Genomic DNA, 27408 nt, shown 5'->3' on the forward strand with positions numbered 1-27408 from the left:
CAGCAATTTCTTTTTTTTTTTGTTAATATTTCAATAGCCCCAATGCCTGGAAACAGTTGTTCAACATTAATAATGAGTTTTCTAATATTTTCCATCACGTTGACGACACAAAAACGGAGCACATATGTACACAACCCATTTTTTTTTTTAGCAGGGGTTACTGAGTCACCCTTTTGTGTAATGTTCTTTTTATGGCTCATTTCCTTTCAATAAGAGCAAAACACTGGCCTAAATTGCAGCGTTGGGAGTCAAAGGTATGAGACTAGAACCGTCGCGTTACACGGGTCGCTCGGTGCTGCGGAAGTCCAAACGCTCCAGTCGCTTACTTGTGCTGACGCGGTAGTAAAGTTGTAATAGCAGTAAATAAAATGATCAACAAAATTGCTATGTTGCCAAAACATATGTGAGCTTGAAGTGCAACATTGCACATGTATTTTTTATTTTTTGGGGGGTTTTGGTAGCTACCAAATGTCGTGTACGAAGCTGCTGGATATGTTGAAAAGGTTGCTCTCGCAAAACGTTTCCCACTGCAGTTTATTTAGGCCGAGGTCAAACATGGCAGCTGCTACAAAAATGTTTTTCTTAAAAAGGGCGCGGGGCTCAGCTCGGGTGACGGGGCGAATGTTATTTTTCAAGCGGACTCTGAAAAAGCCATTTTCGCTTAAATGACGTCGGTTTATTAAATAAGTGGAGGGAACACTTTTTAAACCGCCAAGACGGCCTGCTGGCGTGGAGCGTTGTTGTGTCATGCAGGTGTAAAATTGAATATCTCGAATAATTCAATTACAGGTAGTCCTCGTTTTGACTTTACAACGCCCGTCCGCCTTTTTGTCTGGCTAATGCTTGTCCGTGTTTGTGCGCCGGGAGTATCTTCGCATTTTTCACCCTCCTTTTTAAACATTATCGCCCCAAAGAAGAAAGCTGCGTCTTTTAGCAATGCCAAAAGAAAATCAATGACCATGGAAACAAAGGTTAAGATCATGAAAGGAGAGATAGCAACACCACAGAGGCTTCAATCGGTTGACCCTGGTGACAATTATTAAAGACAAAGGCTGTATTTTAACGCATGTAACGGGTTCCGTTCTTATGTTGGATACGATGATCAGAAAACGTGGTTCCTTGATACTTGTCAAGATGAAGAGGATTAAGGACCAGGTTCCTTCGTAATAGCTAAGCACAGCCTCCTCTTCTTCTTCTTCTTCATCCACCTCAGCATTTATGCTAAGTACATCTCGTTTATTTCAATGTATTTGTTTTTTATGCAAGGTATGTTAATGTAAATTCTGGCTTTAACGGTGGAATCTTGACTTCATTCGAAATTCAAGTCAAGTTGCGACTGTAGGAATGGATCTCAGTCGTAGACCGAGGAGTCCCCGTACCAAAAAAGTAGACGCACAAATCTTGGCTTTAAAGCCTTGCCGTGAGGAGACAAGTGAATGTCCGAAGTATGGCATCATTTCAGCCTTTAAAAATGACGTGCTACGTGCAGCATGACACACTTGTAACAGCTCTTTTCTCTTGACGCTGTGCAGGTGAGCTGTCCCTGCGGATGCTGTCCGGAACCGTCCTGGACTACAACAGCACCGTTAAATGCGCGGGAAATGACAACTACGTCCAGACGACCATCGGCTTCCAGTGTGGGAAAACCATGGTGAGACCTGAGAGGCGGCGTTGGCCCGCACCCAAACAGTCAGTCACAAGGCACACCGGGGCGAGCCACAAGGCCCAACTTCGGTGACCTCTGCCTCTGATGTCGCACACATGTTCCCACAGACCCACGCTGAGCGCTATTCTTTGACAAAAAGTGAATCTCAGGCATCCAAAGTGCAGTATTTCTGCATAGAAATCCAACAGTCGACCACAAAAAGTAACGTTTGGGCTCCAAATCTCTATACGTGGTCACAATTTTGACTGAAAACAGTATTTGGTCACAAAGTGGCAGCCCAACATTAGACAATGAAAATGTGAGTTGCCTCAAAATTGTTAAAAAACCTATATTGGGACTTAAAAACGAATAAAAAATAAAATGGTAGCTTTTTGGATTTAAAAAAAAAAAAAATCATGTGAATGTGGCATTACTATTAAAACACATTTGGTAACAAAAAGACTGTGAACCTAAAATGCTTTTTATTCCCCTTCATAATTGAATATTTTGTCATCAGAAAACTTTTAATTGATTTTTTTTTGAAAAAAGACAATATTTCTCAACCACAAAATCATATTTTTTTTTGCCTTTAAAGTTAATTTACTTGCAGTCAAAACTTTTTTTGTCTAGAAAATTGTTCTTTGCCTCCAAATTGAATATTTTGCCATTACAGTGTGACACTATTTGGTCAAAAAAGACTGACCAGGACTACAAAAATATGTATATGAAATATTTTCCCTAATTACAGGAAATCAGACAGTAGATCAACACAATAGCAAAGCAAATTTTTATTTGCATAGCGCATTTCATACATGAGGTAACTCAATGTGCTTTACATTATTAAAAGCATTTGAAAACAAAGAGATAAAACATTTAAAGCGGGATAAAATAATAAAAATGACAAAAAAAGACAAAACAGCGTACAATGCAAGTAATATGATAAGATATGATAAGTAATATATACAATACATCAATTGTTGATCTTCACTGGTGCTCCAACTGTTAGCATGTACTTAACCACAATGAGAGGAAGCGAGCGCAAACGCCGAGCAGGCGTTGCACGTTTTGTCTGCGGTTCTGCGGCAACCGCCGCTTTTTTTGCCACTTTCGGCTTCTGCAGAACAAACCCGCGTCACGATCTCCTGCGGGTCAAGCCGAGAAACGGTCGGGGGATGGAAAGTCACAATCGGCCAAGTAAATGTTCTGTCAGGGCTCCTTTAAAAAAAAAAAAAAAAAAAAAAAAAAAAAACAGACAAATGTGAGAAAGAGAAGCGACTGACTTGAAAAGAAAAGAAATGTTAAAAAAATGTCAACTCACGATTAATCGGATGCCGAACGGATTTTGTAGCCTTCTTTGTTGCCATTTTGATGCGACGTATCTCAGGCTCGTGCGTTCCTGGAATTTTGGCCCGCAACAGTTTGATTAAATTTAGTTTGTCCCCCTTTAACTGCCTGCAGGGCACGCCGGAGTTCGTGGCCGTGTCCCACTGCATGCACTACTTTGAGTGGAGGACCTACGTGGCCTGCAGCAGCGACAAGTTCAAACCACACAAAGAGGTGAGGACGGTCTTGAATCTAAAAAAAAAACGAGGAGTCCTCGTGGCTAATCTAACTGTGTTTGTTTGTTTGTTTGTGTGTGTGTGTGTGTGTTTTTTTTCCCCTTTGTATATTTGTTTTTGTTCAGGTGCCCTGCTTCGCCTTCGACTCGGACAGTAAGAAGCACGACCTCAGCCCGTTGATCAAAGTCAGCGACGGGTACCTGGTGGACGACGGCGACGACGACGTCGACTTCTACGTCAACATTTGCCGCAGTCTCAGTTAGTTGCCCTCGGTGAAATTTTAGTAGTGTGTCTTCACCATCTTCGTGCTACATTCAGCAATTCTTGGTTTAAGTCTTTAAAAAAAATGCATTTTCAACACAGCGCTGTACTTCAAACCACACACGTATCGCCGTGAGTTTGTATCATGTGAAGTCACACGTTCCTCCGCTCCATCAGGTGGCCGAGAAACGCGCTGTCCGGAAGGTTCTGCCGCCTGCCTGGTCACCAAGAACGTGGGCTACAACATGGGTTCCCCCACCAAGGCCTTAGAACTCGTATCCAACGACAGGTAGCCCCAACGAGTCTGGACTTCCAAAGCCAAACAATGTAAAATATGTCTTAACGGGGGAGGCACGGTGCATCAGCTGGTGAAGCGTTGGCCTCACAGTTCTGAGGTCCTGGGTTCGATCCCCGACCCGCCTGTGTGGAGTTTGCATGTTCTCCCCGTGCCTGCGTGGGTTTCCTCCACGCACTCTGGTTTCCTCCCACATCCCCAAAACATGCAGCATTAATTGGACGCTCTAAATTGCCCCTAGGTGTGATTGTGAGTGAGGCTGTTGTCTGTCTTCTTGTGCCCTGCGATTGGCTTGGCGACCAATTCAGGGTGTACCCCGCCTCCTGCCCGATGACAGCTGGGATAGGCTCCAGCACTCCCCGCGACCGTCGTGAGGATAAGCGGCAAAGAAAATGGCTTGATGGATGTCTTAACGGGTTTAATTTTTCAGGTGGAGTGACATTTTCCACTCCGATCCAGCAGGTGGCAGTTATTGACAGTAGTAATTACAAAGTGAAGCCCCCCCCCCCCCCGCCCCCCTCCTTTTGTAGCATTCTTTTCACAGTCAGTACTTGTGAATGAGTCGTTCCCTGGTTTCCTCTGCAAAGACTGAGGCTGCAGTACAGCGTGAACGCCGACGTGACCCCTCCGGCCTTCTGCAACGGACACTCGCCCGCCGTCACCATCACCTTCGTGTGTCCTTCGAGCAGACATTCGGTGGGTTACGCTCGTCTTTCTACCCGCCGCACACGCGCGCCAGTGGCTCGACGCGTCTTCTCCCGGCCGCAGGGCAGCACCCCCAAGATGACGGCGGAGGCCAACTGCCGCTACGAGGTGGAATGGGCGACGGAGTACGCCTGCCACAGGGATTACTTGGAGAGCCGCACGTGCAAGCTCACCAGCGAGCAGCACGACATCTCCGTCGACTTGACGCCGCTCACCTTGAGCTGTAAGTCGCCCGATCGCCGGCACCTCCTTTTGCCTTTGGAATTTAAACTGGGGGAAAAAAAAAATGTTCAATGACTTCCGCAAGGGATTGGCGACACATTCATAAAATAAAATTTTACCAGGTCCATTTATATTATTTTATTCATAATATTATTACAAAAATCTGATTCCGATTTGATTGTTCTCCCTTCAGTTGAAGAAAAAAAAAAATGACATTGACATTATACAGGACAAATTTTGTTTTTGCTCCCCCCACTGGGATCCTGATACCAAAGAAAGTTATGACATTTTTTTTTCTCCCAAAAGATTAACCTGCATTAACCTCCACAGAATTAATTGAAATATTTTTATTTCTCAACTGACACTGTTAAAATAAGTGCTTACTTTAAATGTGTATTTTGTCTTAACACCTCTGAACACAATCCTAATTCTGCATTTTAAGGATTCAACAATGTGCCCTGAAATGGAACCTTCAACCTGCCCGTCACAGCTGAAGCATTTCTTTTGCATAACATCACACACCCTCCAGCTCTCTTACACTTTTTTTTTTCTCATTTTGAGTTTGTTCGGGTGGTGCAAGGCGACCTCAGTAAAATATTTGCGGCTGTGACGCACAGATCTTAGGTCAACATTTCCTGACGTGACTCTACTCTGTTTGAGTTAAAGTGGTTACACTCGTTTCTTTTTAAAAAAAAAAAAAATTAGCTGCTGGAAGAATTGGATGGGTTCCCAGCACTTCATTTTTACGATGTCTTCTTTGTTCGCAGCTACGTTGTTAGTGCAAGCAGAATTTTTTTTTTTTTAATTTGGGGGGAAAAAAAAAGATAAATTCACCTGAATTAATCGCTAAAATTGTGCAAATCCGCTTGTGTGTGTTTGTGTCCAGCCGCAGACCACCCCTACTACGCCCATTCCTCAAGCAGCGACGGGACGGAGAGCTACATTTATTACCTGAACGTGTGCGGGAAAGTGCCCTCGGACGAATGCAGCAACCTGGGAGACTTTGTTTCTTCCTGCCAGGTGAAGAAGACGGACGTCAAGAAGGTGGCCGGGAGATACCAAAACCAGACGCTCCGGTAATTTCTGTTTAATGTATGCGAGAACTGGCCGAGTGTGAGAGAGAGAGAGAGAGAGAGAGAGCGAGAGAACATAAAATTTTGCAACACACAGGTTATTCTGTATTATTCAGTTTTGATGCCCCCCCCCCCTTCTGCTCATTCCACATAACTCTTTCAAAACGTTCCAACTTCCAGATCTTCAATTCATTCAGGAGATCCGGGCAACTATTTTTCACATTCACAACAGTTCACATTTTCTTTGGAGAAAAATAAAAATCCTATAGGAGACATTTTCCAAATGCAACTAATCCTACCATTTTACACAATTTAATTAACTGATTCAAACCATTTCCACAATTCAATGACAGAATTGTTTTTTTTTTTTTTAATTAATCTTGAATGTTTTCTTTCAGTTACTCAGACGGCGACCTGACTCTCATTTACCCCGACGGTGCCCGGTGCTCCACGGGCTTCCAGAGGATGACCATCATCAACTTCGAGTGCAGCAGGAACGCATGTGAGAAGCTTCAGTCCGACCTCAAGCGCCGGCGTCCCCCCGGCTGATCCTGATTTCGATTGCAGGGTGTTTATTTTTTCTTTTTCTCAGCCAACGGCGGCGTGGGGGCGCCGGTGTTTGTCGGGGAGACGGACTGCACGTACTACTTTAACTGGGAGACCTCGTACGCCTGCGTCAAGGAGAAGGAGGATCTTCTGTGCCAGGTTGCGGATGGCGGCAAGCATTATGATCTTTCGACCCTTACGCGCTTACCTGGTGAGTTTTCACGGTTGACAAGATAAGATCGATGTGTGCGCTATAGCTGGGAATCCAAAATAGGATTTCTTTCTCTCTCTCTCTCTCTCTCTCTCTCTCTCTCTCTCTCTCTCTCTCTCTTTTTTTTTTCCCCAGGGTCAGAGTTGAAGGGGAACTGGGAAGCAGTGGATGCCGAATCCCGGGAATCCGACTTGAAACGCTTCTACCTTAACGTTTGCCATAAAGTTGTCCAGGCCGGAGGTGCTGCCGGCTGCCCGGAGAACGCCGCCATTTGTGCCGTAGGTAAGGAGTGATTCCTAATTGTCAATACATCCGCTATTGAACACATAGGAGCCTCCAAAACCTGTCTTCCACTTGTTTTCTGTTCCATCGATTGTAACAAAGCGGAGGATGTCTGGTGGGTTTTATTCTTTGGTGCTGTTTTTGTTGTTTCAGACAAGGACCAGAAGATGATCAGTCTGGGCAGCTTCCTGTCATCCCCGCAGAAGACCGAAAGGGGGAACGACATCCGGCTGGTGTACACTGACGGGGACTTGTGCAGCCACACGACCACAAAGTTCCAAACGATCCTGACGCTCAAGTGCAAACCAGGTGGGCTTCACGATGACGATCGTCACGCGAAATTATCAGTCAGGCCTGGTCAAATGAAAATCTGAAAAATCACAATTGCGATTTTAATCTCACGTGTCCCCTTTTCACTTTCCGAACAATCAAAAGACAAAAGAATCATTCGATGTTTTGTGTCTCTTGCAGGTGATCTGGAGAGCGCCCCGGTCCTCCGCGGCGTTTCGTCGGATCGCTGCGTGTACGAGCTGGAGTGGTACACCGCGGCCGCGTGCGTCCTCTCCAAGACGCAGGGGGACGACTGCAAGGTGGAAGACCAGCAGGCTGGTACGCTGCTTAAAAATGCGACCACGCATTGAGTTCGCCGTTTGGATGAGCTGGAAGTAAGCGATTGCACGTTTTCACTCGCCAGGCTTCTCTTTCGACTTGTCGCCGCTCACCAAGGCGGACGGCGGCTATTACAACTTGACCAACGCCAATTACGACTACTACATCAACGTGTGCGGACCGGTCACAGCCGCCACCTGTCCTGAAAGGGCCGGTGCCTGCCAGGTAGAAAAAAGGTAAAAGACAACAAAATGGGCTGAATTCACATCCTCAAGTTTTTTATTGTCACTGGGTCTTAATGAATTTGTACTTTTGTCCCAATTGCACACTTTTCAAGAAGCATATGCACTCATCCTCACAAGGGTCGCGGGATTGCTGGAGTCTATCCCAGCTGTCAGTGGGCAGGAGGCGGGGTACACCCTGAACTGGATTGCCGGCCAGTCCCAGGGCACATAGAGACAGACGGCAGTCGCACTCACAATCACACGTCGGGGAAATGTAGAGTCTCCGATCGATTCATGTTTTTGGGATGTGGGAGGAAACCGGACTACCCGGAGAAAACCCACGCGGGCACGGGGAGAACATGCAAACTCCACACAGGCAGGGCCGGGATTCGAACCTGTAAACTGTGAGGCCAACAGTCTAGCCAGTTTTTCCACCGTGGTGCCCAAAATATTTTATTTTTGTATTTATTTGTGTTTCTCTCTCTCTCTCTTGTCATTGTAGTGGTTGGAGTCTGGGGGAGGCAAACTCGCGGCTGTCCTACTATGACGGCCTGATCCAGTTGACGTACAGCAACGGCTCGCAGTACAACAACGAGCAGCACACGCTCCGGTCCACCTTAATCACCTTCCTCTGTGACCCCGAGGCCGGGGCTGGAAATCCAGAGTTTCAGGTCGGCCCGCTCTACCTTTTTTTTTTTTTTTTCCTTTCCAAATATTTTAACTAGCATCTTCTGTAATGCTTTTCTTTTGGCTGCAGGTGGAAGACAAATACACGTACAACTTCCACTGGTACACGTCGTACGCATGTCCCGAAAGGCCTCACGAGTGTCTGGTGACCGATCCCCACACTCTGGACCAGTATGACCTGTCCAGGTGAACATTTGAGTATATGGCAAACTGTCTTTTGATTCGCACATTACAGTGGTACCTCGCTTTTCGAACGAAAATTTCGCCATTTTTTTTTTCTGCTTGCGTTTTCGAACGAAAATCAGTACACGGACGCCCCGACCAGCTGACCCACGACGATTTGTTATTGTGTATTCAAACGCACCCCCGAAAAAAAAAAATGGAAACGATGTAACGCGTGAAACTGTTTGTGTATAACGCAGCCTCTGCATGCAGATGTCACAGTAGTGACTTTTTTTTCTTCCTCTTGAGCAATATAAACCCCCAATCATGGCTCCAAAGAAGGCAAGTGGGACTGCTGGCGCTGAAAAATGGAAAGCGGTGCGTAAAACTGTCGACTTCAAGGAGGATTAGATAGCCAAATACGAATCTGGTGTGCGTATTTCTGAGCTATCGAGGGAGTACGGCGTGGCGAAATCGACGATCAGCGCCATTCTGAAACACAGGGATGCCCTCAAACCAAGTGATGTCGCTAAAGGAGCAACCGTGTTGAGGAAGTCACTTCTTATTTTTATAAACTTTTGTTCCAAAGTAAAAATTTTTGTGCGTTACTTTCTGTGCAGATAAAAAAACTATTTGTTCTTGTTTCTTTTCCCCACTCTTTATTGCTTGTTTAAAGTTATTCTGCACTTTTGTTAATAAAAAAAAAAAAGGTTTATAAGGCCAGGGGCCAAGTCGCTGCAGATACGTCAGTTCACTCCCAGCCTAGCATACGCTATTACTAAAGCATACATTTTCAGCAAAAAATAAATATATTTCGTAAATTATTTCATTATATAAAGTTTTTAAACTATACATGTATTTCTACTATTCAGTTTAAAGCTTCAAAAAACGCTTTAAAAAAAATCTAGTTTTAGGCTTAATTGTAATGGGAAAACATGCTTTGGTTTTTGAATATTTCACTTCTCGACTGGCCTTCTGAAACGGATCTTGGTCGAGAACCGAGGCACTACTGTACTCACTTTATGCTGCGTCGCTAGCCGTTAAAAGTTTTTTCCGAGTTAACTTCCTCTCATCGTCTTGTTTGCAGCTTGTCTCGCACGCAGTCTGGCAACAACTGGCAGGCCATGGACCTGTCGGACACGGCCAACCTGCGAAAGTACTACATCAACATATGTCGGCCCATCAACGCCGTGATGGGCTGCGACCGCCACGCGTCCGTCTGCCAAATGAAGTACACGACCAAGGAGGTACGCACGCAGAGTTATATTCCATCTTTTAAGTCTTTCATGTAAAACTAGTGGTGTGGTGCAGTTCAATGAATCGCCATAAAGTGTCCGAGTCACTTCACAATGATCTCTTCCAAGGGCTTTCCAAAAGAAGAGGTGTCCGTAAGTAACATGGGCGTCTCCAAGCGCGGCCCCGTCATCGAGGGCCGCGACCGGCTGCTGCTGGAGTTCACGGACGGCGACCCCTGCGAGTCCGACGGCCTGAAGCTGACGTACACCACCCGGATCCACCTGGTGTGCACCAGGGGAACCCTGGTCAGTGGAAAGAATTTTCATGGGCGCGGCCTTACTCAACGTGCCCCATTGTCACTTTGTTGTTGTTGTTGGTCTTTGTCGCCATGCAGTTGATGGGCCCGCGATTCCTCATGTACCAGAACTGCACCGCCAACTTCATCTGGGAGACCAGGGCCGCCTGCGCCCTCACCACTACCAAGAATGATGTGAGCGATTTTAGCGATTAAGCTGAGTTTACGAGTTGGGACCATTTCTTTACGCTGCTTACGCTCACAATTATTGCCGCAAATAGCGTGATTAATTTACAAAAGCAGTGTTGTCGACCTTGCGCGATTTAGTTGCTATATTTAGCGCTTTTTCCAAAAAATCAGTTAAAACAAAAACGTCTTTGTAATTACACTTTTCTAGTATTGAAGGTGGGGATTTTGGGGAATAAAAAAAAAAAAAATCAAACAATTTATTTTAAAAGCATATGCTGCAGCTATACAACCTGCAAAGTGTGACTATTGTGCTCGCATTTCAGAACTGCGCCGTGATCGACCCGGACACCGGCTTGGAGTTCAACCTGCAGCCGCTAGCCTCCAAGGATGGATACAAGACCAAAGCCAATGGAAAGGACTTCCTGGTAAGTTTCCCTGCGGTTAGTCAGTGATGACACACCTTTACGGATGTCAATTTTCACACAAATAATACACAATTACCTTTACAAAGTGCTTTATTAAGGATTAAGATTGCATTCAGAGCAGGAAAAAAAGCGTCTAAAATACTTGGATTAGAAGGTCAACGCTCGTTCGCGGTCCGTCCCGCCTCGCAGGTGAACATCTGCTCGGACGTGGCGGATTGCGGTGCCGGGATGGCGGGCTGCGAACTGGAAGACGGGCAGCCCGTCAGCCCGGTGGGCGTGGAGAAAACCCTGCAGTACTCCACCGACGGCCTCCTCAAACTCACGTACAAGGGACCCCGGGACGATTCCACAGGTAATTTTAATATGAATACTTCATATCTTCTTTAACACGATTTCCCTTTTAGAATTAAATGTTCCCCATCTACACTACAATTCAATTTATTGCTTTGTATTCAACTTTGCAGTCTTTCCCCGTTGGAGAATTTACATAAACGTGTTTTTATTTTTCGACTTTCCTCCTTTCCTTTCCAGCGACCCGGGACACCTTCACCATTAACTTTGTGTGCGACCCAAACGTGCACCCCGGCTCGTTGAAGCTGCTGCACGAGACCTTGAACACGCTTCCCAGCCACGTGGTCCACGACGTCTACTTCGAGTTCTCCACGGCGATGGCCTGCGTCCCCGCTCCGGTGGACTGCCGCGTCATCGGTACCGGCACGGGAGCGCTCGGGACGTTCGTCCGCCTTCTGAAATTGAACGTGCCTTTGCGTGACCTTCAGATTCTCGCGGGAACGAGTACGACCTGAGTCACCTGGTCCGAGGCGGGGAGGGCAGCCCCTGGGTTGCCATGGATACGGACGCAGTCAAGCCACGCCGCTTTTACATCAACGTCTGCCGACCCCTCCCCACTCTGAAGGACTGTCCCGGTCAGTGAGCGATTCTTTGTCCGTGCGGCGCATCTGTCGAGAATAGCGGCGCCTGACAAACGTCCAGATGCGCGTATGAATTTCAGTAGCCCCGCGAGTTATAAATATTCTTTGTGTACCTTGAAGTGCGGTATCTAAATATAATAAGTGCAAAGTGCACTGGTGTCTCCCCGCAGTGGGCCCTTCGGGTGCGTGCGGCGTAATTGATGGTGTGGGTTACAGCCTGGGTCTGGTCCAGGCCAGCCCACAGTTGGCGGAGGACGGCTCCATCAGCATCCTGTACCACAACGGGGACAAGTGCGGCGCCACGTCGCGCTACTCCACGCGCATTATCTTGCTGTGTGACCACAGCCCGGTGAGTTCTCTGCAACGTTCGCCCTCGAGTAAAAGAAATAACGCTCGGCGAGAGACACTCTGTGCGTTCGTGCGTTTCCAGGGCTCCCCCGTGTTTGACCGGCAGGACGGTTGCGAGTACGTCTTCATCTGGCGGACTTCCGAGGCCTGTCCCGTCAGGAAGTCCCAAGGTACCGTCACCGCACGCGAGGAGGCCAACATGGCAGCTCACTCAATAGCGGTTTGGAGGCCAAGCCGCTAAATTCAGAAGCTGACTGCTACCCACACTTAGCGCGGTTGTGGATAGCGCGTCTGCCTCTCAGTTTGAGTTTCAGGGTTCGACTCCAGAGCTTGCGCGTGCTCCTCATGCGTGCTGCAAGCCACGCTTTGTCCCACTGTTATGTCAATGTTTAACTTATTTTGTATGTTTATTTGGTATACATATTTTTAAAGTACTGGATTGTCATATGTATGCAAATAGTCTAAGAGTAAGAGGCAATATACATAAAATGTGTAGCTTCAATGTAGATATATATTTTTTTTAATTAGAAAAAAAAAAAGGTACAGTTCTACCAACCTGAGAATGAATTGTTTGCGATCTGTTTTTTTTTTTTTTTTTTTTTTTTTGGGGGGGGGGGGGTCTCTTTAGGTGACGAGTGCCGCGTCCGCGACCCGAGGAGCGGCTTCGAGTTCGACCTGAGCTCCCTGAAGGGCAAAGATTACCCAGTGAGGAGCGACAAGTACATCTACCACCTGTCGGTGTGCGGCGGGCTCCAGAGGGGCGTCTGCACCGACAAGGACACGGGCAGCGACGTGGTCTCCTCGTGCCAGGTGGACGGAAGCAAACACAAGATAGCAGGTGCCAAAACGCAACAAAACATCCCATTTGGATGGCTTTTTTTTTTTTTTTTGTAGTTGTGATTGGTTGGTTTGCACATGTGTGCCTGCAGGGATGGCAAACCAGCTGCTGAGCTACGTGGGAGATCAGCTGATCCTGAACTACACCGGCGGCGAGACATGCCACAAGATCTACCAGCGATCCACAGAGATCTACTTCTCCTGCCACCCGGACATGCACCCTGTAACCTCCACACTTCTCTCACAACTCTTCTGCCTAATAACTATGATCTGTCGGGATGTTTTGCGTGCTGAACTTTCGTTCTCGCGAACAATCGTCGAACTAAGCGCCGACCCGCTTGCTCATCACGGGTGAACTCTCTTATTCTCTGAGGCACATTTGCTTGATGTCACTACAAAACACCTTCCACCACCTTGTTTATCTTAAGTAAACAAAGAGAATATGGTGCTGATGTGCAGAGGTTTGCTCAGAAGGCTTTTTAGTAGAGGATCACAGTCTCTATAAATGATGTGCAACACGCCCACCACTGCACAGGCAACCTGCTATTTGGAACCTTCATAAATTATGCCTTAAAACGGTGCATTCTTGCTTTAAACAACTAGTTTCCCTTGTAAATTGTGACTGGCGAGTCCCAAATTGGCGAGGGTTGACTGCCTTTTTTTAATTTTTTTTTAATTTTCCCTCTCCTTCCTAAGGGAACACCAGAGTTCATCAAGGAGACTCCGGACTGCACCTACTTGTTCAGCTGGCCCAGCGCCCTCGCATGCGTCCCTGTCCAAACCACCAGTTGCTCATACCAGTAAGATTACTCCATTTTTAATGCATGTTATTGTCATTTAAAATGCACCAATGTTTTGTGTGTGGGGAAACACAGAGAACGTTTGTTTATGGGCAGATATGGCACATCCAATGTGGCGGTCACACTGTGGGCCAACCTGCCCAAGGTGTGAGGTCTTTGTTAATGTATTGTCTTTGTCAGACGTGGGGAGAGTTATTAAATATTATGTTATTTTCCGGCTGCGGTCAGTGGTTTTATTCGGTATCAAATGTTTGCTCTTCCTTTCCCTAGTGATGGTGCGGGCCACTCGTACGACCTCTCGCCTCTGGCCATGGAGGCCCAGAACTGGGAAGTGACGTCTTCGACGGTGGACACCAGCAAGCGATTCTACATCAACGTCTGCAGGTCCCTGGCGCCGCAGGGAGGTCCGTCTTCATCGCGCTCATCTCCAGTAGCTGTGCTTCCCAACTATTATCGAGCTAGAGCGAGCATAAAATCTGGGCAAACCATGTTCTCTTTTTACGTCTCGTTTCATTGTCTGCAACATGGTCACCTTTTGCCGTTTTGCAGAATTCATTTTTTCCTCAGTATGTCCCCTTCAAATGCAAAGATGATCTTCTGTCGCCACGGCAGGTTCGTGGAAGTGCCCCTCCGGCAGCGCGTCCTGCGCGAAGGTGGGAGACGATTACGTGAGTCTGGGGCAGGTGACCAGCGGCCCAACGTGGGACAAAAGCGTTCTGAGGCTGCAGTACGACGGCGGCCATGCTTGTCCGGACGGACTGCGCAACAGGAGCACCATCATTCGCTTCAAGTGTGACAAAGACCAACTTGTGAGTTGATGGCGTCGATTTGATGTTTACACAATGGTGGCATCTGGAAATTATTCACAGCACTTTCATTTTTCTGCATTTTATGTTACAGCATTTTTTCCAAAATGGGTAAAAAGCATCCCCCGCCCTTCTAAATAATGTGTTGTTGATGTTCAATATTTTATCCCCTCTCAGGACTCTCGACCAACCCTCATTTCCGCAATTGAGGACTGTTTGTACACCTTTGTGTGGTTAACAGCTGCTGCCTGCCCGCTGAACAGCAGCCAGCACGACGGCTGCAGAGTCTCCAACCCCGCTACAGGTTTCCTTTTTACACTTAGCAAAAAACGAAAACAAAAAACTCTCAAATAAATACCCCAAAAAAACGACACCGATGCTTCACATGGCATCTGTGGCGCTTTTCTTAATGAGAGCTTCGCCTCCCGCAGGTCATTTGTTCGACCTGAACAGTCTGAAACGGGACGGCGGCTACACGGTGTACGACCACAACGTGCAGCGCAGGATGTTCCGTGTCAACATCTGCGCGGACATGGCCAACGCCGGCTGCAGCCCCGGAACCGGTATTGTCTCACACCAAAAAAAAAAAGAAGAGAAAAAAAGAACATTTTAAAACTGTGACAAGATTTCATCAAAACACCCCACAAATCTCCACACACCCGAGTTCTTGCCATGCTGAAATTTGGACACCCGCATTTTATGTCACAGCGGTGTGCATTAAAGACGTCAACACCGCACAGAGCGGCGGCCAGACCAGCAGCGAGCTCTCGTACAAGGACCACGTGGTGGAGCTGACCTACCAGGGTGGAAGCCCGTGCCCCGCCGACCCCGCCCTCAAGCTCAGCAGCGTCATCCACTTCATCTGCAGGTGCGTTTTCGGCTCCTTCCCGCGACGGCACAAAGACTCATTTGAGGTGTTTTGTAGGCCACCTGGCACGAGCTCGGCCCCTGCGGAGCCCGTCCTCATTGACGCCAACGCCGACAGCTGCACGCACTTTTTTGCCTTCCACACTCACCTGGTGTGCGAGCAGCCTGTGAGTATGTTTATGTTTGTATGGTCACCATTTTCCCTGCAGGACGTAACGTAAAATGTTTTTCAGGGTCAAAATGTAGCCATTTAAAAAAAAAAAAAAAATCTGTACCAGGTATGTTTGAAGTCTTTAACTTTAACTTTTAGGTTTTCTTTTTTCCATTTCATCTCTGTGACGTCCTTATTTCAGACAGAAATTTTTAACTCGTTTCCTCGCATTTGAAAATCAAATTCAATTTGCAGAGTTCTGTATCATGAAATTCATTTCACAGAAAATGTGTTTTCTTGCTTATCCACTGATGAACGGAAAATATTGACATTGCTTTTTTGAGAAAAACCGTTGGCCTATAAACGTGAAGCAGAAAGTGAACAGTGAACAACTTTAAACAAAACTTGGTTCAAGGCTGACACGATGACCTTCATCTTCCTCCCAGGTCTCGTGTTCTGTCCAGAACGGCTCCACCACCATCGACCTGAGTCCCCTGATCCGCGTCAACAGATACTACACGGCAACAGGTTCGTTTGCGCGCACCGCCGACCCGCCGACCGGCCTGACGTCGTCCACCTCCATCACTCTTAGATGACGCGGTGGAGCAAGACGACGACTCTCCGGACTTTTACATCAACATCTGTCAGCCTCTCAACCCCATCCCCGGCGTCGCTTGCCCACCCGGAGCCAGCATCTGTATGGACCCAGACAACGGGCCCCCAATTGTGAGTCGAAAATATTGGACCGAGGTGCAGAATGGGGGAGCCATCGGTATTTTTAATAGTTTAAATCATATATTCAACAGTGTTTAGAGTATATTGACATTTGTGTCATGCAAAATTAGAGTTTAAAACAAAACGTTATGGAGAAATCGGGCCAAATGTTTTTGTTCCCCAGAACTATTTGATGAAATACAGCATAGGGAAGATTGAACTTTCTCTCTGCGCCTATGAAAGGACATTGGGCGAACGACGAGTGGCCCTCAGATCACCGCCGCGGGTGAAGTGTCCATGACCTACGGCAGCTCCACCCAGTGTGCGTCCGACCCGGCTCAGAACTACACCTCCTCCATCATCTTCACCTGCCAGCGAGGCGTAGATCTGGTCGGTACACCGTTTCCTTTTTTTTTTTTTTTTTTTTGTATTTTCTCCGAGCTCTCGTCCTGCTTTTGTAAAAAACGGGCCTTTGTCTGTCCAGGGCTCCCCGCGCATGCTGAGGCTGCAGGACTGCGTGTACGTTTTTGAATGGGCCACGCCCGTGGTGTGCTCCGATGCCACCCACACCAGCGGATGCCAGCTGGAAGATGCGCAGCTGCAGTACACCTTCGACTTCTCGACGTTGACGGGCCAAGTCCAGGTGACTGCAAAGACGCGTTTAATGATGCGAAAGGAGGCAATTCAGAAAAATCTCTGATTGTCATAATAATCTGCGTTGCGCACCGTGTTTTTTTATTTTCCACAGCTCCCGGTGGGCTCCTCCGACAACTACCTCATCAACGTGTGCAGCTCGGTGTCGGAGCCCCGCTGCAAGGGCGCCGCCGTGTGCCGAGTGTCGGACTCGGCCAAGTCGGCGGTGTCGTTCGGCATCAGCAAGGCCATGACCATGGACTTCAAACACGAGGAGCAGGCCGTGCTGATGCAGTACGGCGGCGGGGATCCGTGCCCGCCCAGTAAGTCGTCGTGCATCCGGATGTGGTCGCACGGGAAGATGTTGGACTGGGGATAAGAAAAATGGTGTGTGTTGCAGTGACGGACAAGGGCGAGGTGTGCGTGTTCCCCTTCACCTTCATGAAACGCTCGTACACGGAATGCACCACGGACGACAGGCCCAACGGCGGGAAGTGGTGCGCCACCACCGCCAACTATGACCAGGACAAGAAATGGGGCCTCTGCCAGCCAAGTGAGGCTCGACATTTTGCCAAAAAATTACGTTTTCCACAGGTTGTTCAAAGGCTGACTTGAGTTTGGAAATTTAACCCCCAAAGTGGAATTTGGAATATAAGCATGCTTATAGAAAATAGACACAAAAATGTCACAGGAAATCGGCCATTTTGGTGTGGGGCAAACATTTTCCATTTTTTTTCCAGGGGTCCTTTAAAAGCGAAGTCAAATTTGAAAATTCTGGTCAAGTAAATTGTGTCCGGTTGCATGAAGTCAAACCACGTATGCCAGGGGTGTCAAAGTCATTTTTATCGCGGGTCACATTGTAGTTACGATTTCTGTCAGGTCGCCATTATGACTGAAACCATGAAAATTCTGAATTGAGCCATCATATTTAAACATTAAAGTTATCAACTAGTTTTGGAATCAGAAATCAAAGGTAAATCAACTCTTGTTGATTGATTGATTGGTAAAAAATGCTTGCAATATCTCAACGTAAAATTTTAAATTTTGGTACAGATTTGAACAAGAATCGCGGAAGCTGATACACGTGATTTGCCTTAACGGGCCACATAAAATCATGTGGAGGGCTGCATGTGGCCCCGAGGCCTTGAGTTTGACATCTGTAACAATGCAGATGGAAGTTTGTAATTTTTTTCCATGATGTGCAGCCAGCAAAGTTGAATGACTGGAAAACTTTAGTCGCTTCAATCATGATGACGACGACGATGATGATGATGTTGAATGTCGTCCTCATCCCTGACTATCAGCTTCTGCCAAGCGCCAGTCTACCATACTGTTTACCTGCGACCCGGCCGCGGGCCACGGCTCCCCGCAGCTGCTGTCGGAGACCGCGGGCTGCTCGGCCACCTTCCTGTGGGGGACGAGCGCCGCGTGCACCCAGCAGAGGATGGAGTGCAAGCTGGTCAGCCAGCATCGAACCTTCAACCTGCGCGCGCTCTCCTCCCTCACCAAGCCCTGGAAGTTCAACCACCGCGGCGACTCGTGAGTCTCCTTTTGGGAATGAGAAACGGCGGCGGCAGCGGCGGCGCCTCTTGTGACGCTCTCGATCTACAACGTGTCCGCAGATATTTTGTCAACCTGTGTCAGGGCATTCACAAGGGACTTCCGGGTTGCCCCGAGGGGTCCGCCGTGTGCCGGCACTCGGCGGACGGGAGCATGCGCGTGCTGGGCCGCCTCCACACTCAGAAGATGAGCTACGAAGGTAGGAAATCATTCCGTCATTTACAGTTTAATCAAGACTAGGAACGGCTGCGTTTCTTACCAAGATCGCGTCACTGTTTAACAAAGCGGATGGCAAACGTGCTGCTCGTGTTGCATAACGTCCCGCAATCTACTACACTCATTAAACAGATTTAGGACCGCGTCTGTCACAGTCACTGTCAATTGCACACCTAATTTTAATGTTTTGTAGGTACATGGTGTCCGGTTCCAATCAGATCCCAGCTGTTTTAATAAACTCTGTGACATAGCTCGCATTCAGAATGCGCATGCCGTAATTCCCGGCCTACAGAGCGCACCTGGTTATAAGCCTCGCCCAGTACATTTGTAGCGTTTGGTGCCGTGTAAAAGCCGCAAGTGCCCACATTGAAACACGAGATGTTTACATAGAAAGACTGTACACAGAGAGTTTGACGCCAGCGCCACTGCGCTAACTCTACCGCACTGGCGCTAATGCCACCACACGCGCTAACGGGGCCAGTGTGACGGTCTAAGCGCTCCGCCGTGCTGAAAAGTCTTCTTGTGATTAATGCGGATGCGTTACCAATAGGGGAACTCTGGGTACGTAGCCGACGCTTACTGGGGAAATCCCCCGGTCTCATAGTTCCCCTTCTTCTACATAGAGGGAGCTAACATATATCCTAACCTAACCTTAAAAGAAAAGTTGATTATAAGATATACACATATACGTACTTTCGCTGTGTTCGTCTTTCTGCGACGTCCGTAGTGTTACGTGTGAATTTAGACTAACCAGCAAAATGCGACAAGGAAAGGTTGTATTAATCTCACACACACCAACACAACACAAACACGATAAAATAGCTAACACAAAATAGGCATTCAAGAGCCACAACGGCGAATAGTCACCAAATGTTGAACGAGTGTTCCCAAACAAGCAAATGTTTGTCCCAGCGGGTATTCCAAGTTAGCGAAAGTTCCAGCCGGTCCCAAAAACAAAACGCAGAAGGCATCCGTGTAGTCAGTGTTCCGAGCAGCGTAGTTTGGAAACATTTCACAAACATAACAATAGCGAAGATGAACACTCGGCGGCAAGTTGTCGAATGGCACACGTTGAAGCATGGATGGGGATGTTTCTGACTGGCTGGAAGTTTACAAAATATGATCGCATGCGTATTAATGTACGTGCATGCGCGTCAATCACAAGACTTTTCAGCACCGGGAGTGGTCAGAGTAAAAATCACTGAGACACGGGAGTAATATACTAGCACCGTACTAACGGGGCCAAACCGGTAAAAGTCTCTTCCTCGGCACATATATTACCTTTTCCGGTCGAGTGAGTGACTTTTTAGGGAGACTCTCAGACTCCCTCCAGAGAATGAGCTCAAATACATAATAATTTTATAAAAAGTCAAATCATCAGGTGGACATTTTATTTTATCGGACATCCCCAATATTGAACCGTTCCCCTCTTGCCTCTTTCACAGATGGCAAGATTTCCGTCAAGTACTCGGCCGGGGACGCGTCCTGCGGCAACGGCGCGGCGGCAAAGACTGAGATCCGGCTGAGCTGCGGCACCACCGTCGGACGCCCGGCCCTCATCAGGTTAGGAGCGCAACTCCACGTGCGACGACCGTGAAAAGCGCTGGCACGGCGGCATTCATTTACTCCGCCAGTTAATGACAGAAGATTTGTTTGTCTTTCAAGTTAAACTTCGGCTCGTTAAGACGTCACGCCACACAAATCATTATAATCTACAGTAATTCATCTCCCTATTGCCATTTTATTTTATCGCAGAACTTCCAAAAACCATCCATCCATCACATTTTTTTTTTTTTTAAATAGTGCTTGGTCCCGCTGGGCAGCCAATCAGATGGCACATGAGGGCGAACACGCGTTCACCTTTGCATTCTCGCTCGGATGAACAAATGAGTCTTCAATTGACCTTAAGATGACCTCTGACGAGAGACGCCTGGTTAGGATCGTGACAACTTTGTGTAGTTACAGTCGTAGCAATAAATAGCAAAACTGCGCAAAATAGCATATTTTGTAATAGTAATAATACTGTGGTTTCATATTTGTTTTTTTTTTTAAGAAAGAAATGTGAAGAAAACAAAACTGCTAAATACAACTGCGATTGGCTGGCAACAAATTCAAGGTGTACCCCGCCTCCTGGCCGATGGCAGCTGGGATTGGCTCCAGCACTCCTGTGACCCTTGTGAGGATAAGTGGCTCAGAAAATGACTGAAAGGATGAATGAATACAACTCATTTCCGTTATATATTTGCATTGAGCATAAACTGAGGAGACTGCCAGTATAAAATGGTAGAAAATATCACAGCCGTCCTAAGAAATATGGCTCACCGTTGACGACATATCCAACACTCTTTTTTTGTCAATGTCAAATGCCAAATTTCACCCCCCCAAAAGGACCAGTTTAGGCTCTCTGTCGCGCTTTCGTAAAACCGTTGAGGCTCAACGAGTGAAAAGAAGAATTGACAACCTCTCGCAATTCCAAATGAAATATTACGCACTGTTGGTGAATCCCTTTGGTCTTCGTTATTTGCTGCGTTTGGAGGGGGGGGACACACACCAGTTTGAAAAATTGCCCACACACAGGTCGAAAAAAATGGACTACTATGCCATTAAATTACTCTTTTTATTATTGCCTTTAATGAAAATCATTTGACTTGTGTCGAACATATCAATATGAGATATCGTAACGGCCGTAATTTCCGTCCTACAGAACGCACCTCCTTATAAGCCTCACCCGGTACATTTGTAAAGGAAATACTATTTGATACATACATAAGCCGCAACCGCCCACATTAAAACGTGAGATATTTACACAGAAAGACGGTTCACAGAAAGAGTTTTCAAAGTTTTAATAACTTTTGCTTAGCTTAACATAGCAACAACGTTGTAGCACAAACAAGGCTGTTAAAAAAAACACCCGTGGCAGCTACACAGTAGCAACACGGTAGCACAGCACGAACAGGGCCGGTAAAAAAAAAAAAAAAAAAAAAAAAAAACATACTTAAATCACTGAGACATGGCAGCTACACGCTAGCACAGCACTAACGCTATCGCAGTGCTAACAGGGCTGGTTAAAAAAAACATACCGGTAAAAATCACCGAGAAACAGCAATACGCTAGTACGGCGCTCGCGCGGTGTTTATTAAAAAAAAAAAAAAAAAAAACTTATCGGTAAAAGTCTCCTGCTCGGCACATATATTCCACCGGTCTCGCTCTTCCCATTTCCGCTCGAGTGCCCCCTTGCGGCCGTGAGAAAAAAAAATGCCCAAATGGCCCGCATCACTGCATAAACCACGAGGTTGAAAGCGTGTGAAAAAAGCTGCGGCTTATTGGCTGGAAATTACGGTAGATTTTTTTTTTTGGGGGGGGGACAAACTTGTAGCAAGCATCTTTTAAAAAAATGTAGTACTTTCTGTATTATAGCTGTTTATTGTGCGCGTGCAGCATCGACCAGACGGCCTGCCTGTTTGTCATCGGCTGGGAGACGCGCTCGGCGTGTGCCGTCGAGCAGCGGGAGGTGGAGCTGGTCAACGGCAGCATCCAGGACCCCATCACCGGCGCCCGCCTCAGTCTGGGAGAGCTTTACTTCAGGTAGCGCCGTCCGCCCCGTGGGTGCCCCCCTGCCCCCCTGCCCCTCACTCCCTCCTCCGCCCCCGCTAAATCTCAAACGCGTCCCCAGCCACCACCAAGCTTCCGGAGACATCCGCGCCAACGGCGACAGCTACGTCTACCACATCCAGCTGTCCGGGCTCACCAACAGCTCCTCGCCCGCCTGCGCGGGTGCCAACATCTGCCAGGTCAAACTCAACGGAGCGTACAGTCGTCGCATCGGCTCCTCCGGCAAGGCGAAATATTACATCAAAGGTATTTGACGCGCTGCTTTTAGCGCGGGGGTCCGCGACCTTTTTGAAACTGAGAGCTACTTGTTGGGTACTGATTAATGCGAAGGCCTGGCAGCCTGGCATAAATTTATGAAAGATCACCAGATGACTCCCATGATTTGGCGATAAATCGTCGTCTAAAATATCGATAAAGCATTTTACAAACAAATGTAACAAATTGTATTCATTTTGAATTAATGTAGTACATTTACAGTATGACAGATGAGAAATGATTTCACATACCGCACGAATGAACTCCTTCGCCCGACAGGCGACAACCTGGACGTGACGGTGCCGTCGGAGTCGGCGTGCGGGCGCGAGCGTACCAAAACGGTGTCGTCCGTCATCATGTTCCAGTGCGACCCGGCGGCCGGCGCGGGCGTCCCAGAGTTCATGATGGAGACGGACGAGTGCCACTATCTCTTTGTGTGGCACACGGGCGCCGTGTGCGGACTCACGTGAGTTGGCGCCGGCCGGGAATCGAACCCGCGGCATGTGGCGTGACAGTATCGCGTTTAAAAGGCGACGGAAAGTGCAGGTGCATCTCAGTAAATGAAATTGAAAAAAATCTACTTGTATTGATGTAGTTCAATAGATTCACGACAAAGCAGAAAAACTCATTTTATTCATATTTTCTCTTGTTGAATCATTCGTTTCAATTTTGGAATTGTGCTGATCTCCTAAAGTATTGAAATTTATTGAGATGCAAATGTATGAAAAAAATGAGTTTGCCTAAATTAGCTTGTTCAATGTTCAATGAAATTGTATATTTAAGCGCACTAAGATAATCATTTCGTCCGGCCAACGTCGGAATGCAAAATGCCATAAACGGGCTAACGGAAATTAGCGCAGATGTTCCTGTATTCATGAACAGTCAAATAACACCTACTTTTAACACACATGGTGCAGCAACACACACAAACAGAAGGTTGTCGTGGTGCAACATGGCGCAAATGCAGAAGTATTTAGTTATTTAGACCAGTAGAAGTTTTTGTCAGGTGAATTTTTGTAGGTCTTGAAAATCAGAACTTGAGCAGGAGCTCGAACGAGGGACTGCGATGTGCAGGGGGAACGTTTTAATTTAACCATTGTATGACGGCATGACTTGTCCACCTTTATCCTGAAGGACTGCGGACACGCAGACGCAAGACGACGGCGACGTTCCGACTTTTTACGGGAGGAGTCGGGCGGCGGCCATTCTGCTGAGCTTCCTGATGGCCGGGTTGAGCGTTTGTCTCCTGGCACTGGTGCTCCGTAAGCGAGAGAGAAGGTAAGTAAACAAACAGCAGTTTCTATGTTGGGTATCAAAATTGTGACATCGCAATTAACGTAATTTCCGGCCTACATTTTTTTCAACGCTTTCAAACCTGCGGTTTATGCGGTGATGCGGCTAATTTGTGCATTTTTTTTCCCCTAATGGCCGCAAGGGGGCACTAGAGTGGAAAAAAGTGAGAATGAGACCGGTGGAATATATGTGCCGGGGAAGGGACTTTTACCGCCCCTTTTAGCGCTGTGCTAGCGTGTTGCTGCTGTGTTACTGGTTTGTCTCAGTGATATATACCAGTAAGTTTTATTTTAACCGGCACACACGGTACACAGAAAGTGCTAGCTTTAGTGTGGTGCTAGCGTTAGCGCTGGTTTTAGCGCGGTGCCAGCATTACCGCTTTCTGTGTACCGTCTTTCTTTGAAAATATCTCGTGTTTCAATGTGGGCACTTGCGGCTTTTCCACAGGTCCGTACCAAATGGTATTTCCTTTACAAATGTACTCGGTGAGGCTTGTAGGCCGGGAATTACGGTGGTCAAAATTTGCGATTGCTTTGACACTATTTTTGTCGTTGTGGACTTGCAGAGAAATTGTGCTGCAGAAGGTGGCTGGCTGCTGCAGGAGAGGCAACCAGGTCTCCTATAAATATTCCAAGGTGCGTTCTCCCGATGAACCAACGCATCGTTCTGTAGACAAAAAAAGTATTTGGCCAAGAAAACGTAGATGTTCACCAGTCACTGTGATTTGACGGACGACGCACTAAAAACCACTCGCGTAAAATTTGTTCGTAGAAATACTTTGATATTAAGACGTCGCTTGAGCTATGTTCCCTCTAAGCTGCGCTTTTGCGCAATTGCGCACCTGTCGTACACTCTCAGCGCACATGAAAACCAACCAAAAATCCAGCGCCGTGAACCACAGCCTGACATCTTTTTTTTTTGTGTTTGTTTTTTTAAAACACGGACGCACACGTACGGAAGCGTATTGCTGCCACACCAAAAAAAAAACCTGCTGCTGAGCCTACTTCTACTTCCTTGTTTACCCGACGCCGCCCCCCTCCGCTCTTAAAGGGGTACACTCATAATTCCAAACAGAACACTTTATATCTGCGGGAGTGACCGGTGGACCACAGCTGTAACTTTATATCCGCGGGCATGACTGACCACACCCGGATATTTTTCCAATGTGAGCGACTGATGTTCCCCCTCAGGTGAACATGGACGAAGATGCGGGCGAGGACGAGATGGAGTGGCTGATGGAAGAAATGGAGGCCCCCGCCACCACCGCCTCATCTTTGTCCTTCTCCTCGACCCAGAGGGGGCGCTCCAACCTCAGCAACGGCCACATCAAGACCAAGCCGGTCAACACGGACGGCCTGCGCTCCTTCTCGTTGGACGAGCAGGACGACGACAGCGAGGACGAGGTGCTCAGCGTCCCCGGAGTGCGCGTGGTCAAGTCGTCGTCCGCCCACCGCGGCGCCTTCCTGCAGGTGAGCGGCGCCGGCGGACGTGGCCCCGAGCCTCGGCAAAAACACTGAGGGCCGCCGTTCTTTCCTCAGGAGGAGAGCGACGAGGACCTGGTGGGCCTCCTGGACGAGCCCGACCGGAAGCGGAAGGGCGGCAGAGCCCGCTCGGCGGGCGGCCGCCGCGACCACAACGCGGCGCCGAAGCCCAAGCGGGAGGACGACGACAGCGACGAGGACCTCCTGCGGGTGTAACTCGCCCTCCAGAACTGCTCTCTCTCTCTCTCTCTCTTTTTCTCAGTGAATGTCACCATAGCAACGCCCTCAGCATAACTGACACTTCCTCACCCCGTCCGCCGCCATCTTGTTATTTATTGATTGCTCCTTTTTATTTAAAAGTGTTTCTCGCAGTTGCTTCGGAAGCGATCAATTGTCCGAAATGGCGTTCTTTTGATTGTAGCCGTGCCACCGCTTCAGCACTTTATCTCAAAGCGAGCGTTTCTCGGCAGGTCGCGGAAGACGAAGGCCCGCGCGGCGAAGTCCAATCGGCGACCGACCCCGGGCGAGCGGGCGCGGGCGGCTTTAAAGGGAATAAAGACGCTCGGGTGTCGTATTGTTTACACTCAATGCGAAAAGCGAGTCTTTTCTCCCCCTGAAAAGAAGAGTGAGGCCTTTTTTTTCCGTTTTTTTTTTTTTTAAAGCTTGATCGAATGTTCCGTCATTTTCATGTTCTAGATGATGATTTGTCTGAGTTTTTACGGTTTATTTAAGCGAATGGATGTCGCCCGACGCTTTTGAGAGTCCCGTCAAAGCCATATTTCGACACCTGCCGGCGTCGCTTTATTTTTTTTTTGCGGCAACCGAATCATTTGTTATCCAAACGCTTGTCAGCAGTCCAATCAAATCTGGCTTTCTGTCATATTTTGACTGAAAATGCCAGTGAAATTGTGAATAATGCGTTATGTTTTGAGGGTTGGGTGATCAGAAAACGGGACCGACTGAGCCAAAACCGAACCGTCAAACGAGGTGAGAGCGACTTTGTCCGAAAATTGCCGCTCCAGATGCGTAACAGCAAACGGCGCCGTTTCGGACAGAACTCATCAGAGTCCAAAATGCGCAGTCACGCAGCTGTCTGGGCTTGCCCAATTTTGATCATGGATTGATGTAAAAATATTAACGGACTATTTTTGACATCCCTACTCAAGACTCCTCCTCGGCTTGAGCAAATCATTTTGGCACCTTGGAAAAATACTTCAAAGATTTTTCGACTTCGGCAGCGTTTAAGAAGGCGCCAAATGTTTTTGAATGATTTTGTTGTTGTTTTTCTTTTTCAAGCAGTATTTATTCAAGCGGCGTCATTTCGATGAATGAATTCTGTGTTATCGTCACAGTGGACGCTGGCCCGGTACGTCAATGTTTGGTACTTTTTTTTTTTTTTTGTAACCCCCACCCATCCCCGCCCATCGCATCCCCCAGTAGTGTCAAATGCTTTGTTGTCGTCGCGGGGATTCGCACGTACTCTACTTTTTTTTTTCAATTTTTTTTTTCGGAGATTTCAAAAGAGGACAAATCGTGGTGGTGCACTGGAGAAAAGCACAAAAAAATGTGATCATCATCATCCTGCTTTTGTTGTCTCACGTTTGTGCGCGTTTTTTGCTATTTAAAAGAACCTCCTTGTACCGTCGCCTTCTTTATTTGAATAAACACCCGAATGACGGCTTGAGGCTCACACAAAATCTTCGTGGATTTTTTTTTTTTTGTTTATTTGAATCTCGTGTGACATAATAATTTCTGTCTCAAATAATAAGTTGTCGCACTCGAAGCCGACCGGACTCAAATAACTTTGCGCTCTGTCCTTGGTTGCAGCTGAAGGCCTTACCTCACACAAATGTCCCTTTTTTTTTAATTTTAGGGGAAAAAAATTGATGCCAATGAGGCGTACTTGAGTAAATAAATGCCTCAACTTACACGAGCCCTCTTTGTTCCCTCGAAAAAAAAAAAAAAAAAAACGGTAATAAAGTGATGCATCCGTATTAAAAAAAACGCCTTACCTCAAACAAATTTCCCCTTTTTCCTGTTAAAAAAATTTGCTCATGTGGTCCAGTTGATGAAATTAATGTTCCACCACCAAAATGAAAAGAAAAACAAGGGATCACGTCATCCGATTAACAAAATAAACGCCTTACTTCCCATAAAATCTCCAAGCAGGTGATCAATTGGGTGTCACGGTGGATCAGCTGATAAAAGCCTTGGCCTCACACTTCTGAGGTCCCGGGTTCAATCCCGGCCCCGCTTGTGTGGCGTTTGCGTGTTCTC

The 27408-nt window shown here is 47.4% G+C and overlaps 1 protein-coding gene across 2 annotated transcripts in view; it reads left to right on the forward strand.

Annotated features, from left to right (window-relative positions):
• igf2r (insulin-like growth factor 2 receptor) overlaps positions 1–27058 on the forward strand; it is a 30401-nt gene extending 3343 nt beyond the window's left edge. For both annotated transcript variants that reach the window (XM_061812240.1, XM_061812241.1), the window contains exons 3-51: positions 1533–1651; positions 3104–3202; positions 3330–3462; positions 3643–3754; positions 4348–4456; positions 4529–4688; positions 5574–5763; positions 6159–6262; positions 6353–6517; positions 6653–6799; positions 6953–7108; positions 7271–7408; positions 7494–7644; positions 8135–8303; positions 8390–8505; positions 9569–9728; positions 9846–10022; positions 10112–10207; positions 10525–10626; positions 10816–10978; positions 11158–11334; positions 11406–11552; positions 11729–11907; positions 11989–12076; positions 12535–12744; positions 12836–12966; positions 13440–13543; positions 13814–13947; positions 14156–14352; positions 14527–14653; positions 14781–14912; positions 15058–15217; positions 15275–15383; positions 15814–15895; positions 15960–16093; positions 16325–16471; positions 16566–16724; positions 16830–17037; positions 17115–17267; positions 18019–18253; positions 18337–18473; positions 19936–20053; positions 21929–22075; positions 22164–22348; positions 22637–22823; positions 23492–23635; positions 24216–24285; positions 24841–25119; positions 25189–27058. In XM_061812240.1, the coding sequence (XP_061668224.1) occupies positions 1533–1651; positions 3104–3202; positions 3330–3462; positions 3643–3754; positions 4348–4456; positions 4529–4688; positions 5574–5763; positions 6159–6262; positions 6353–6517; positions 6653–6799; positions 6953–7108; positions 7271–7408; positions 7494–7644; positions 8135–8303; positions 8390–8505; positions 9569–9728; positions 9846–10022; positions 10112–10207; positions 10525–10626; positions 10816–10978; positions 11158–11334; positions 11406–11552; positions 11729–11907; positions 11989–12076; positions 12535–12744; positions 12836–12966; positions 13440–13543; positions 13814–13947; positions 14156–14352; positions 14527–14653; positions 14781–14912; positions 15058–15217; positions 15275–15383; positions 15814–15895; positions 15960–16093; positions 16325–16471; positions 16566–16724; positions 16830–17037; positions 17115–17267; positions 18019–18253; positions 18337–18473; positions 19936–20053; positions 21929–22075; positions 22164–22348; positions 22637–22823; positions 23492–23635; positions 24216–24285; positions 24841–25119; positions 25189–25347 (7205 nt within the window). In that variant the 3' untranslated portion in view covers positions 25348–27058. The remainder of the gene's footprint in view (positions 1–1532; positions 1652–3103; positions 3203–3329; positions 3463–3642; positions 3755–4347; positions 4457–4528; positions 4689–5573; positions 5764–6158; positions 6263–6352; positions 6518–6652; positions 6800–6952; positions 7109–7270; positions 7409–7493; positions 7645–8134; positions 8304–8389; positions 8506–9568; positions 9729–9845; positions 10023–10111; positions 10208–10524; positions 10627–10815; positions 10979–11157; positions 11335–11405; positions 11553–11728; positions 11908–11988; positions 12077–12534; positions 12745–12835; positions 12967–13439; positions 13544–13813; positions 13948–14155; positions 14353–14526; positions 14654–14780; positions 14913–15057; positions 15218–15274; positions 15384–15813; positions 15896–15959; positions 16094–16324; positions 16472–16565; positions 16725–16829; positions 17038–17114; positions 17268–18018; positions 18254–18336; positions 18474–19935; positions 20054–21928; positions 22076–22163; positions 22349–22636; positions 22824–23491; positions 23636–24215; positions 24286–24840; positions 25120–25188) is intronic.
• The last annotated feature ends 350 nt before the right edge of the window (positions 27059–27408 follow it).

Source organism: Syngnathoides biaculeatus, chromosome 23 (genome assembly GCF_019802595.1).
Source record: "Syngnathoides biaculeatus isolate LvHL_M chromosome 23, ASM1980259v1, whole genome shotgun sequence".
NCBI lineage: Eukaryota > Metazoa > Chordata > Actinopteri > Syngnathiformes > Syngnathidae > Syngnathoides > Syngnathoides biaculeatus.